The 13,871-nt window shown below is 46.6% G+C and overlaps 1 protein-coding gene across 3 annotated transcripts in view; it reads left to right on the top strand.

Annotated features, from left to right (window-relative positions):
• The window catches only part of ppfia1 (PTPRF interacting protein alpha 1), a 50,517-nt gene that overhangs the window by 14,804 nt on the left and 21,842 nt on the right, over positions 1-13,871 (top strand). For all 3 annotated transcript variants that reach the window (XM_079736233.1, XM_079736234.1, XM_079736235.1), the window contains exons 8-16: positions 151-297; positions 923-1,057; positions 3,575-3,658; positions 3,826-3,957; positions 4,068-4,130; positions 4,506-4,585; positions 4,668-4,818; positions 7,180-7,403; positions 9,379-9,592. In XM_079736233.1, the coding sequence (XP_079592359.1) occupies positions 151-297; positions 923-1,057; positions 3,575-3,658; positions 3,826-3,957; positions 4,068-4,130; positions 4,506-4,585; positions 4,668-4,818; positions 7,180-7,403; positions 9,379-9,592 (1,230 nt within the window). The remainder of the gene's footprint in view (positions 1-150; positions 298-922; positions 1,058-3,574; positions 3,659-3,825; positions 3,958-4,067; positions 4,131-4,505; positions 4,586-4,667; positions 4,819-7,179; positions 7,404-9,378; positions 9,593-13,871) is intronic.

Raw genomic sequence — 13,871 nt, 5'->3', positions numbered from 1 at the left:
TTTGACCAAGTTCAGACAATCATCCCTCTCTACTAAACTGGTGACCCGTAAACTACTTTGTGGATGCAAGGTCCCCAAGTGGGTGGAAACTGAAGGTAGAGATGAGACATCCGGACCCAAGCCGAACTTTGTGATTGTTTGTATGTGCAGTCGATGGCCCAGAAGGAGGACATGGAAGAGAGGATCACCACGCTGGAGAAGCGTTACCTGGCCGCCCAGAGAGAGGCCACATCTGTTCACGACCTCAATGACAAACTGGAAAATGAGGTGGCCAACAAGGACTCCCTCTTCAGACAGGTAGTGCATCCCGCCCACACACATCTATTCTGCTGTATCTGAGCTCTGTGTGCCGCACATGGGTTTCTGTGTTCATATTTATTTCTGCTTACTTGGCCTCCTGAGCATCTTCCCCCCCTCCTCCCCATTATGAATCCCTGCTGTGTCCTCAAAGGGAGCTGCGGAGCAGTGAATGGGAAGCCACAGGGCGATTGAACATTCTCTTTACATTTGTTCAGTGAGATGGAAATGTCTTGTGTGGTGTTCTTTCTTTTCTTTTTAATCAGTGTTAATGCTTCCTCTTCCTCCCCCCTTTTCTACAATTCCAACCCCCACTCCCCCTCTTGTTTTTCTCTCTCACATTTGTTTTTATTTTGAACAGCCAACCACCAGCATCAACAAACTATTGCTATTATTTATCTTGTATAACTGAGGTTATGACCAAGTTGCAGGACGTATTCTATCTAATGTGTGGGTCTATAAAATATTTAATCCAGTTGGTAAAGTGTAGCGCCGTCAGCAGCCGTCTTTCTTTGCATCGCTCCGTGGGACTGCTGTCCTCATCAACGCAGGACAGTCACTTCCATCGTCAGGCCAACCATTCCTGAAGTGTCTGAGTAGGAACGCTCTCTTCTGTTGGTCGCAGATGGAGGAGAGGAACCGGCACGTCCAGGAGAAGCTGGAGCTGGCTGAGCAGAAGCTGCAGCAGACCATCCGCAAGGCGGAGACTCTGCCCGAGGTTGAGGCGGAGCTGGCCCAGAGAGTGGCCGCCCTCACCAAGGTACCGGGACACTAACCCTAACCCTATAGGACCACAGAGCATCACTTCTAACCCTATAGGACCATAGAGCATCACCGCTAACCCTATAGGACCATAGAGCATCACCTCTAACCCTATAGGACCACAGAGCATCACCTCTAACCCTATAGGACCACAGAGCATCACCTCTCTAACCCTATAGGACCATAGAGCATCACCTCTAACCCTATAGGACCATAGAGCATCACCTCTAACCCTATAGGACCATAGAGCTTCACCTCTAACCCTATAGGACCATAGAGCATCACCTCTCTAACCCTATAGGACCACAGAGCATCACCTCTAACCCTATAGGACCATAGAGCATCACCTCTAACCCTATAGGACCATAGAGCATCACCTCTAACCCTATAGGACCATAGAGCATCACCTCTAACCCTATAGGACCATAGAGCATCACCTCTAACCCTATATTAGTATAACAGAGCGGTCCACACAGCCATGGCCTCCAGAAATATGTAGAAATATCCCAGAAATGCGACTAAGTGTAGTTTGTAACTCTACGCCGTCTCTGTCCAAGTGATTTGTTTACCATTACTATCACTTCCGCCCATCTGACACACCACGCTGATTCGCTAGCACCAAGTCACAACTAGTACACAACCAATCAGAGTCCACCACCGGCAACCACCAACCCTCTCAGACTTTGCGTGTTGAATTGGACCAGACACCGTCTGCACGGTCTCCCCAACGGTTGGGCCAGTGTGTTCTACGCTTTAGGATAGCCATGCAGACAACCGTAGGGGTCATCCTCAGTGAGGGGCCCAAGAAAGCATTAAGATCAATAATACAAATAATACAAATTCTATAGAGGATTTTCACAAACCCAAAACGCTCAGGTTCAGGTATTAAAAGTGACACTGTATAAGAGAAGACTCTTTTCATCACTTCTTCCTGTCGAGGCTAGGTCAGCAGCCTAACTGACCCTCAGTGTTGGGAAAGTTCACTTTCTATGTGAACTAGTTCAAAGTTCAGTTCACAAATTTTAAAATGAACTAGTTCAGTTAAACGTTCACAATTCAAAATTTTGAACTAAGTTCACAGTTCCAAAAAACGAACTAGTTCATAGTTCTTTTTTTCAACATGTTGCTGTCAGCTATTCGTTTTTTCTGGTATTTTGAACATTGAGCCCCCTTTGTGGTTTGTCTAGGATGAAATAGAGTGGTTGAATCAAGTATCGTAGCGAAATACAGTTTCTATCGTGTTTTATTGCACATTTAGCGCATTTTGTAAATCCCATTGATTTCTGTTGGAAGACTCATTGCTCGTTGGCCGGAAAAGGGGGGGTGTTCACGTTTGGTTGTAGTCTTTTCGCTCGGTTCTAGCCCTACTGATGAGACGGAGAACCGAGCAAAAAGACGACAACCAAACATGCACAGCCCCCCTTTCCGTTTCCGGCCAACAAGCAATGATTCTACGAGGTATTCTAGTCCGCTGAGCTATGAGCCAGAGAGCTAACGTTATGGATTGTACATATTTATAATTCGAAATTCGTCTCAGCCTTTATACCACAGATACTCTAGGGTCTATAGCATATAACCACGTTGTCTGATTACAGTTTAATTCAATTTTCACAATTTAACAGCTCGTTTTGAAGAACAATCACAGCGCCATTCGTTTCAATGGGAATCGCGCCGGTCTATACTTTCAAAATAAAGTGTACATATTTATAATTTGAAATTCGTCCCAGCCTTTATACGACAGATACTATGGGGTCTATAGCATATAACCGCATTTTCTGATTGCAGTTTAATGTAACAGTAAGCTGGCAACACCGCAACTGCAAATTAACCACACAGAGATTACCATGGCAACCGGTCAAACAACACGGCGATCTGCTCGCACATCCGCCGTGTTGATAAACCAATAGCCCCCATATCGAACAAAGTTAAACCGAGTGAGCAGACACCAGAATGAACGAGTTCACAGTAACGTTCATCAGGCAGTAATACAGTACGTTCAGTTCACGTTAGCCCAAAATATGAACGAGTTCATGAACTATAGTTCAATGAACGCGTTCAGGCACAACACTGCTGACCCTACCCTTACTAGCCCTAACTGTAACTGTTATTTAGTCCACCCAAATAATTTAAAAGTTGGTTCGCTACATTGTCTTTCGTGTGTGCATTTCTAGTTCACCGTTGTTTGATGTTGAAGTCTTTTCTATGTTGCTTTGCTGCTCTGTGCTGTCAACGGCATTATCGTACATGTCTCTCAGCTAGTGGCAACTTGGTTAGTTAAAAAACTAAAACATGGAAAGAGGTTGAAGTAACCCTAACCCAGCCTGGTGCAGAGGAGCTGCTGAAGGGGACGGTCGCTTAGGATATCCTCCCCATCCTCTTGAAGGACATTAGCTCCCTCCTTCAGCTACCCTCTGGTTGGACCTCGAGTTCCCTGTCAAAATAATAGGATGTTGGGTTAGGTTAGGTTAGTTGATGTTGAGCCGTTTGGCATGACCTGTGAACTTGATCCCTCTAGGCAGAGGAGCGCCATGGCAACGTGGAGGAGAGGCTGAGGCAGATGGAGGCCCAGTTGGAGGAGAAGCACCAGGAACTCATCAGGGTGGGAAAACCATAATGCCCTGTACAGACCAGTTGATCTAGTTCTAAACCATAATGCTGTACAGACCAGCTGATATAGTTATTATATCAGCTGAGTTCTCTTAGTCCCTTTCTGCTTAAACACAGCCCAGCCAGATGCTTTTATTTACATGTTTTCCATCTATGTAGGCACGGCAACGAGAGAAGATGAACGAAGAGCACAACAAGCGCTTGTCTGAGACGGTGGATAAGCTCCTGTCTGAATCTAACGAGAGGCTGCAGCTTCACCTCAAGGAGAGGATGTCTGCCCTGGAGGACAAGGTGGGGGAGAATGAAGCTCACTGTGCTCTCCCTAAATAATAATGTGCTCATCATGTTAGTCCCATACATCCGCCTGAACGGCTCAGCTAAGCTCTTTCTATGTATGACAGAACTCCTTGATAAGGGAGCTGGACCACACCAAGAAGCTGATCGAGGAGTCGCACCATGAAAAGGTAATCACTGTTCTCATCGCTAACACTGTTGTGCAGAGGCCATTGCAGACGTTCTTATTGAGGTGGTCCTCAGAGGCCAGTGCAGACGTTCTTATTGAGGTGGTTCTCAGAGGCCAGTGCAGACGTTCTTATTGAGGTGGTCCTCAGAGGCCAGTGCAGACGTTCTTATTGAGGTGGTCCTCAGAGGCCAGTGCAGACGTTCTTATTGAGGTGGTCCTCAGAGGCCAGTGCAGACGTTCTTATTGAGGTGGTCCTCAGAGGCCAGTGCAGACGTTCTTATTGAGGTGGTCCTCAGAGCCCAGTGTTGGAGGACAGGCCGTGTATCTGTCTTAAAGCTGGTCCTTGTGACTCCCCCCCCCCCCCCCCCCCTTGCAGGAGCAGCTCCTGATTGAGATGGAGACGATGAGGGCAGAGAGCGAGCAGGGCAGGAGCAGGAGTAACTCATTGTTACATGGGTAAGGAGCCTAGCCACCGCCTCGCCGACCTTTGGCCTTGTTACTATATCTCACACGTATCTTTCTTTTGTGAATCTCTCAGACGATCCCTCCTCTCAAGCACCCCAGACTTTAGGTACCCAGTGTCCGCCTCCTCCATGATTGACAGTAACTCGGACCACTACGGTGGTGCCCTGGTGCTAAGAAGACCCCAGAAGGGGCGGGTGGCGGCACTCCGAGATGAGCCTTCTAAGGTAAGATATCTCAATGAACTCTGAAAAGACAGATGGAAATGCTAGATAGGTGACGACGGAACATCCAGTGGCAGGATTGTTACACACCTGATGAGTTCTGTTAGAGAGACCAGACCCTGATGAGTTCCGTTAGAGAGACCAGAGCTGATGAATTCTGTTAGAGAGACCAGACCTGGTGAGTTCTGTTAGAGAGACCGGACCTGGTGAGTTCTGTTAGAGAGACCGGACCTGGTGAGTTCTGTTAGAGAGACCGGACCTGGTGAGTTATGTTAGAGAGACCAGACCCTGATGAGTTCTATTAGAGAGACCAGACCTGATGAGTTCTGTTAGAGAGACCAGACCTGATGAGTTCTGTTAGACAGAGTCCAGACCTGATGAGTTCTGTTAGAGAGACCGTACCTGATGAGTTCTGTTAGAGACTCCAGACCCTGATAAGTTCTGTTAGAGAGACCGGACCTGGTGAGTTCTGTTAGAGAGACCGGACCTGGTGAGTTCTGTTAGAGAGACCAGTCCCTGATGAGTTCTATTAGAGAGACCAGACCTGATAAGTTGTGTTAGAGAGACCAGACCTGATGAGTTCTGTTAGAGAGACCGGACCTGATGAGTTCTGTTAGAGAGACCAGACCCTGTTGAGTTCTGTTAGAGAGACCGGACCTGATGAGTTCTGTTAGAGAGACCGGACCTGATGAGTTCTGTTAGAGAGACCGGACCTGATGAGTTCTGTTAGAGAGACCGGACCTGATGAGTTCTGTTAGAGAGACCAGACCCTGTTGAGTTCTGTTAGACAGACCAGACCCTGTTGAGTTCTGTTAGAGAGACCATTTAGGGACCAAAGAGTTGATAGTCCTCCCGGTCTACGTATTCTAATCCTGATCCATCCCATTTTTAATACCTTGTTATGTTGCTGTTTTTCCATTGTTGAAAGGTCAATCCATCAATGTTTATAAAAAACATATTTAGTCTAGCCTTGAATTGGAGTGAACAGATAATAGCAAAACTCGTTTTTTTTGGGTACATAATATATATACAAGACATTATTCTGAATATGAAACTTGAATGAGGGTTAGGGGCAACTGATTTGATGTGCATTGTTACCAACGGCTCCATTCTTTTGCCTTGGCGCTCGTATTTGGGTTCTGTGTGCTGATTGTCTCTGTCTCTTTATCTCTCTCTATTTGCCTCTGCTCTGGACATCAGCGACATGTAAGTTAGTGCAATGACTGAGACTGTTCCTTAGTTGCTTATTCTAAAGCATTTCAGTGTAGAAAAAGTATCCATGCATAGCTGTTCATTTGCTCTGGTCTTCTTGTGTGAGCTGTTTCAACATTCTCCACCTTCTCTCTTTCTATCCCTTCTTCAACCACTTCGTCCCTTTCTCTGCCTCTGTGCCTCTCTGTGCCTCTCTGCCTCTGTGCCTCTCTGCCTCTGTGTCTCTCTGCCCCTCTGTGCCTCTCTGTGCCTGTCTGCCCCTCTCTGCCCCTCTGTGCCTCTCTGCCCCTCTGTGCCTCTCTGACTCTCTGCCCCTCTCTGCCCCTCTGTGCCCCTCTGTGCCTCTCTGCCCCTCTCGGCCTCTCTGTGCCTCTCTGCCTCTCGGCCTCTCTGCCCCTCTGTGCCTCTCTGTGCCTCTCTGCCCCTCTGTGCCTCTCTGCCTCTCGGCCTTTCTGCCCCTCTGTGCCTCTCTGCCCCTCTGTGCCTCTCTGTGCCTCTCTGCCCCTCTCGGCCTCTCTGTGCCTCTCTGTGCCTCTCTGCCTCTGTGCCTCTCTGCCTCTGTGTCTCTCTGCCCCTCTGTGCCTCTGTGCCTCTCTGCCTCTCGGCCTCTCTGCCCCTCTGTGCCTCTCTGTGGCTCTCTGTGCCTCTCTGCCTCTGTGCCTCTCTGCCCCTCTCGGCCTCTCTGTGCCTCTCTGCCCCTCTCTGCCCCTCTGTGCCTCTCTGTGCCTCTCTGCCTCTCGGCCTCTCTGCCCCTCTGTGCCTCTCTGTGCCTCTCTGCCTCTGTGCCTCTGCCCCTCTGTGCCTCTGTGCCTCTCTGCCCCTCTCGGCCTCTCTGTGCCTCTCTGCCCCTCTGTGCCTCTCTGTGCCTCTCTGCCTCTGTGCCTCTCTGCCCCTCTGTGCCTCTCTGCCTCTCGGCCTCTCGGCCTCTCTGCCCCTCTGTGCCTCTCTGTGGCTCTCGGCCTCTCTGTCTCTTATCTGGTTACTGCATCGCATATCTTCTCCCGGCTCCCCTCCTCCTCTCTCCCCTCGGTCCGACTCCACTCCCCTTCCCCCTTCGGTCTGGTCCCACTCTCCTCCTCCCTTCCTCCCCTTCTTCTCTCGCCCCCCGCTCCGCCTTCTCGCCCCTCCTCCCCTCCTTCCCATGGGCCCCAGGTGCAGACTCTGAACGAGCAGGAGTGGGAGCGCGTGCAGCAGGCCAACGTGCTGGCCAACGTGGCCCAGGCCTTCGAGAGCGACATGGAGGCCTCGGACCTGGAGGAGGACCGTGAGACCATGTTCAGCTCTGTGGACCTGCTGTCCCCTGGGGGCCAGGCGGACGCCCAGACCCTGGCCCTGATGCTGCAGGAGCAGCTGGACGCCATCAACAACGAGATCAGGTACGGGTTAGGGCCGGGCAGTGCCACCGATTTAGAGCATTGATTCCCATTCACAAGGTTCCGGTTCATTTGGATTAGCGATTTGGTTGTTGTACGAGGAACTCTCAAACCTGATGCATTATCTAAACCAGGGGGGCCCAAATTCTTCCCAGTGGAGGCCAAAATGTAATCGTGGGGAGGCTCGTGGGCCAAAATTTAAATTTTTCAGTATATTTAGTCAAATATGTGGGAGGCGGCTGAACAGGATAGGAGCTCAACAGCGCCACCCTACCATCAACGTATCACAATGTTATTCTAGGGTCGGGAATGGAAGTGCACCAATAAATAATATTCAATGAGAGCGAGCGCAGATTCCGAGCGCTGATGGCGGAAAACAATATTATATATACAGTGGGTAAGGCGCGGGCCAAATAAAATCGGCCCTGATCTAAACCATATAAACCAAATCCAATCTCCTGTAGAGCAGTTTGGTGGAGGGGGTCTAGACCCTGAAGGGGGGGTCTGGTGTCCTCTGGACCCTGTAGAGGGGGCTGGTGTTCTCTGGACCCTGTAGAGGGGGTCTGGTGTCCTCTGGACCCTGTAGAGGGGGTCTGGTGTCCTCTGGACGCTGTAGAGGGGGTCTGGTGTCCTCTGGACCCTGTAGGGAGGGTCTGGTGTCCTCTCGACCCTGTAGAGGGGGTCTGGTGTCCTCTGGACCCTGTAGAGGGGGTCTCATGTCCTCTGGACCCTGTAGAGGGGGTCTCATGTCCTCTGGACCCTGTAGAGGGGGTCTGGTGTCCTCTGGACCCTGTAGAGGGGGTCTGGTGTCCTCTGGACCCTGTAGAGGGGGTCTGGTGTCCTCTGGACCCTGTAGAGGGGGTCTGGTGTCCTCTAGTCCAGGTTTGAGTTCACTGTCTTCATCAACCAATACAAAGCGTCAAATTAATCTGAAGCATTGAACCATTTCTATTATTGACCTACCTGATGGTGTAGAGGTGTTGGTATACCTGATGGTGTTGGTATACCTGATGGTGTTGGTATACCTGATGGTGTAGAGGTGTTGGTATACCTGATGGTGTTGGTATACCTGATGGTGTAGAGGTGTTGGTATACCTGATGGTGTTGGTATACCTGATGGTGTAGAGGTGTTGGTATACCTGATGGTGTTGGTATACCTGATGGTGTAGAGGTGTTGGTATACCTGATGGTGTTGGTATACCTGATGGTGTAGAGGTGTTGGTATACCTGATGGTGTTGGTATACCTGATGGTGTAGAGGTGTTGGTATACCTGATGGTGTTGGTATACCTGATGGTGTAGAGGTGTTGGTATACCTGATGGTGTTGGTATACCTGATGGTGTAGAGGTGTTGGTATACCTGATGGTGTTGGTATACCTGATGGTGTAGAGGTGTTGGTATACCTGATGGTGTTGGTGTACCTGATGGTGTAGACGTGTTGGTATACCTGATGGTGTTGGTATACCTGATGGTGTTGGTATACCTGATGGTGTTGGTATACCTGATGGTGTAGAGGTGTTGGTATACCTGATGGTGTTGGTATACCTGATGGTGTAGAGGTGTTGGTATACCTGATGGTGTTGGTATACCTGATGGTGTTGGTATACCTGATGGTGTTGGTATACCTGATGGTGTAGAGGTGTTGGTATACCTGATGGTGTTGGTATACCTGATGGTGTAGAGGTGTTGGTATACCTGATGGTGTAGAGGTGTTGGTATACCTGATGGTGTTGGTATACCTGATGGTGTTGGTATACCTGATGGTGTAGAGGTGTTGGTATACCTGATGGTGTTGGTATACCTGATGGTGTAGAGGTGTTGGTATACCTGATGGTGTTGGTATACCTGATGGTGTAGAGGTGTTGGTATACCTGATGGTGTTGGTATACCTGTTGGTGTTCCTGATGGTGCAGACGCTCCTCGTACCACCACCCTACAGGTCAGTCTCCTCTACACCATCCATTCTCTCCACCCTCAGGATGATCCAGGAGGAGAAGGAGAACACCTCCCTGCGGGCGGAGGAGATCGAGTGCCGGGTGGGGGGCGACGGCCTTGGGGGGCGCTTCCGCTCCATGAGCTCCCTGCCCCCCTCCCACGGCGGGGGGTCCCCGCCCGACTCCGGACACTCCACCCCTCGCCGGGTCCCCTGCAGCCCCAACCGAGAGATGGACCGCATGGGGGTCATGACCCTGGTAAGAACCCTAACCCTGTATTATAATATATCATATAAACTGTACAACATACATAGTATACACCATGACCCTGGTAAGAACCCCAACCCTGTATTATAATATATCATATAAACTGTACAACATACATAGTATACACCATGACCCTGGTAAGAACCCCAACCCTGTATGATAATATATCATATAAACTGTACAACATACATAGTATACACCATGACCCTGGTAAGAACCCCAACCCTGTATTATAATATATCATATAAACTGTACAACATACATAGTATACACCATGACCCTGGTAAGAACCCTAACCCTGTATGATAATATATCATATAAACTGTACAACATACATAGTATACACCATGACCCTGGTAAGAACCCCAACCCTGTATGATAATATATCATATAAACTGTACAACATACATAGTATACACCATGACCCTGGTAAGAACCCTAACCCTGTATTATAATATATCATATAAACTGTACAACATACATAGTATACACCATGACCCTGGTAAGAACCCCAACCCTGTATTATAATATATCATATAAACTGTACAACATACATAGTATACACCATGACCCTGGTAAGAACCCCAACCCTGTATTATAATATATCATATAAACTGTACAACATACATAGTATACACCATGACCCTGGTAAGAACCCCAACCCTGTATGATAATATATCATATAAACTGTACAACATACATAGTATACACCATGACCCTGGTAAGAACCCCAACCCTGTATGATAATATATCATATAAACTGTACAACATACATAGTATACACCATGACCCTGGTAAGAACCCCAACCCTGTATTATAATATATCATATAAACTGTACAACATACATAGTATACACCATGACCCTGGTAAGAACCCCAACCCTGTATTATAATATATCATATAAACTGTACAACATACATAGTATACACCATGACCCTGGTAAGAACCCCAACCCTGTATGATAATATATCATATAAACTGTACAACATACATAGTATACACCATGCCCCTGATAAGAACCCTAACCCTGTATTATAATATATCATATAAACTGTACAACATACATAGTATACACCATGACCCTGGTAAGAACCCCAACCCTGTATGATAATATATCATATAAACTGTACAACATACATAGTATACACCATGACCCTGGTAAGAACCCTAACCCTGTATGATAATATATCATATAAACTGTACAACATACATAGTATACACCATGACCCTGATAAGAACCCTAACCCTGTATTATAATATATCATATAAACTGTACAACATACATAGTATACACCATGACCCTGGTAAGAACCCTAACCCTGTATGATAATATATCATATAAACTGTACAACATACATAGTATACACCATGACCCTGATAAGAACCCTAACCCTGTATGATAATATATCATATAAACTGTACAACATACATAGTATACACCATGACCCTGGTAAGAACCCTAACCCTGTATGATAATATATCATATAAACTGTACAACATACATAGTATACACCATGACCCTGGTAAGAACCCCAACCCTGTATGATAATATATCATATAAACTGTACAACATACATAGTATACACCATGACCCTGATAAGAACCCCAACCCTGTATTATAATATATCATATAAACTGTACAACATACATAGTATACACCATGACCCTGGTAAGAACCCTAACCCTGTATTATAATATATCATATAAACTGTACAACATACATAGTATACACCATGACCCTGGTAAGAACCCTATAAGATATAAGCGTTGAGCCCCCGCTATACTCGCTAACTAAGCTCATCCAATATTGATAAAGAAACAAAAATGTAAAATAAAAACAACGATTGATTATTAAACATCTTAACGTGACAGCATCGACTAGGGTACAGAACAGCATCGTTCACTAGGGTACAGAACAGCATCGTTCACTAGGGTACAGAACAACATCGTTCACTAGGGTACAGAACAACATCGTTCACTAGTGTACAGAACAACATTGTTCACTAAGGTACAGAACAGCATCGTTCACTAGGGTAAAGAACAGCATCGTTCACTAGGGTACAGAACAGCATCGTTCACTAGGGTAAAGAACAGCATCGTTCACTAGGGTACAGAACAGCATCGTTCACTAGGGTACAGAACAGCATCGTTCACTAGGGTACAGAACAACATCGTTCACTAGGGTACAGAACAGCATCGTTCACTAGGGTACAGAACAGCATCGTTCACTAGGGTACAGAAGAGCCCCATGACAGTATCGTTCACTAGGGTACAGAACAACATCGTTCACTAGGGTATAGAACAGCATCTTTCACTAGGGTACAGAACAGCATCGTTCACTAGGGTACAGAACAACATCATTCACTAGGGTACAGAACAGCATCGTTCACTAGGGTACAGAACAGCATCGTTCACTAGGGTACAGAACAACATCGTTCACTAGGGTACAGAACAGCATCGTTCACTAGGGTACAGAACAGCATCGTTCCCTAGGGTACAGAACAGCATCGTTCACTAGGGTACAGAACAACATCGTTCACTAGGGTACAGAACAGCATCGTTCACTAGGGTACAGAACAGCATCGTTCCCTAGGGTACAGAACAGCATCGTTCACTAGGGTACAGAACAGCATCGTTCACTCGGGTACAGAACAGCCCCATGACAGCATCGTTCACTAGGCTACAGAACAGCATCGTTCACTAAGGTACAGAACAGCATCGTTCACTAGGGTACAGAACAGCATCGTTCACTAGGCTACAGAACAGCATCGTTCACTAAGGTACAGAACAGCATCGTTCACTAGGGTACAGAACAGCATCGTTCACTAGGGTACAGAACAGCATCATTCACTCGGGTACAGAGCCAAAGCCCCTTACGTTGATTCTTGTGCAAGAGTTTCAAAGCGGTCAGTACGGTGTTTGGTTGTTGAGTGCAGGCGGTCGCATTGACCAAACTAACCACACTAACCGCATCATCCACATAACATAGGCTACAAATGAAGTCCTATCAAATAGTTATGGACAGTGCAGTTAGCAGAATACATGCATGATGCGTTGGTGCAGACCACGATAATGACGTATGCACATTAAAGAGAGGAGAGCAAACAATAAAAATACGTAAATTGCATTATATCAAGGAGGTAATTAAAAGCACCCTGCAAACTATTGTCCAATGAGCATATTTCCAGCACTGAAACACTTTAAATATCAACCCATACCGCTGTTCAAGTCCCCCTATCATGATGAATGAAAGCAAAGACAAAGACGTGGAAAGCAAGCGAAAGCCCAACTGGTCCCATGACCAATTGCTACTGTTCTGATTATAAACTTAATACAATATATAATCTTACAATAAATGATTAGATGGTAATCATAAGTAAGAGTAGTTACATTATTTTTTACTTGGAACTTACAGTTCTACTGTTTAAATAACAGTCATTATTATTATTAAAGTGATTTATTCCTATTATTTGAAATAAATAATGATTAAAGTGATTTATTACTAACAATATCTGAAATAATTATGATTAAAGTGATTTATTTCTATATTGAATGATTAAGGATGATTAAAGGTACATTTGTAACATTGGCCCCATGTGTTTTCCCTGTTGATAAATATCAAAGTGTTATTCACTATTTCAACCACAAGTTTGTACCCTCAGGATTTAGCCTATATCTCTTTAGCAATTCGCAGTCGTCCATTGTCTCCAAAACATTTTGGTTGCGCTGCAGTCATATTCAGATTCTTTGTGAATAGGGTTAGGGTTAGCTAACCCTAACCCATTTCCAGATTCTTTGTGAATAGGTCTTAGTGAGTTAGGAGTCTTCTCGAGGACTTTTTAAGCTCTCCTAGACTTAGGTGCTACTTAGGTGCTAACTGACACTCCCATTATTTTTAGGAGTTCTTCCTAAATTCGGCACTTATGAGCTAATTTTAGCCCTAAGATTCTTTGTGATTGCAGCCACTGATGTTTGTGTTACACAGAATTAGGGTTCACACCTCCAATGTGTATGTCATACTAATGATCTGAATGCATGCCATGTATGTATGTATGTACACGTGTTATGTAACCGCCCCCCCCCCCCCATTGCGCTAGCTATAACCCCTGCATCATCCAGCCCTCCCTCTCTCAGCAGACCGTAACTTACCTGCCCTATGGTGCCGCTAGCTTCCGAGACCACCAACACCTCTATAGCTATGCACCCTACCTCTTCCAGGTACCCCTCCCCTCCCCTCCTCCTCCTTCTCCCTGGCTGGGGGGAGAGATG

This window comes from Pollachius pollachius (assembly GCF_949987615.1).
Source record: "Pollachius pollachius genome assembly, chromosome: 5".
Lineage (NCBI taxonomy): Eukaryota > Metazoa > Chordata > Actinopteri > Gadiformes > Gadidae > Pollachius > Pollachius pollachius.
The sequence above is the reverse complement of the archived record's forward strand: the minus strand, read 5'-3'. Positions and strand labels throughout refer to the sequence as shown.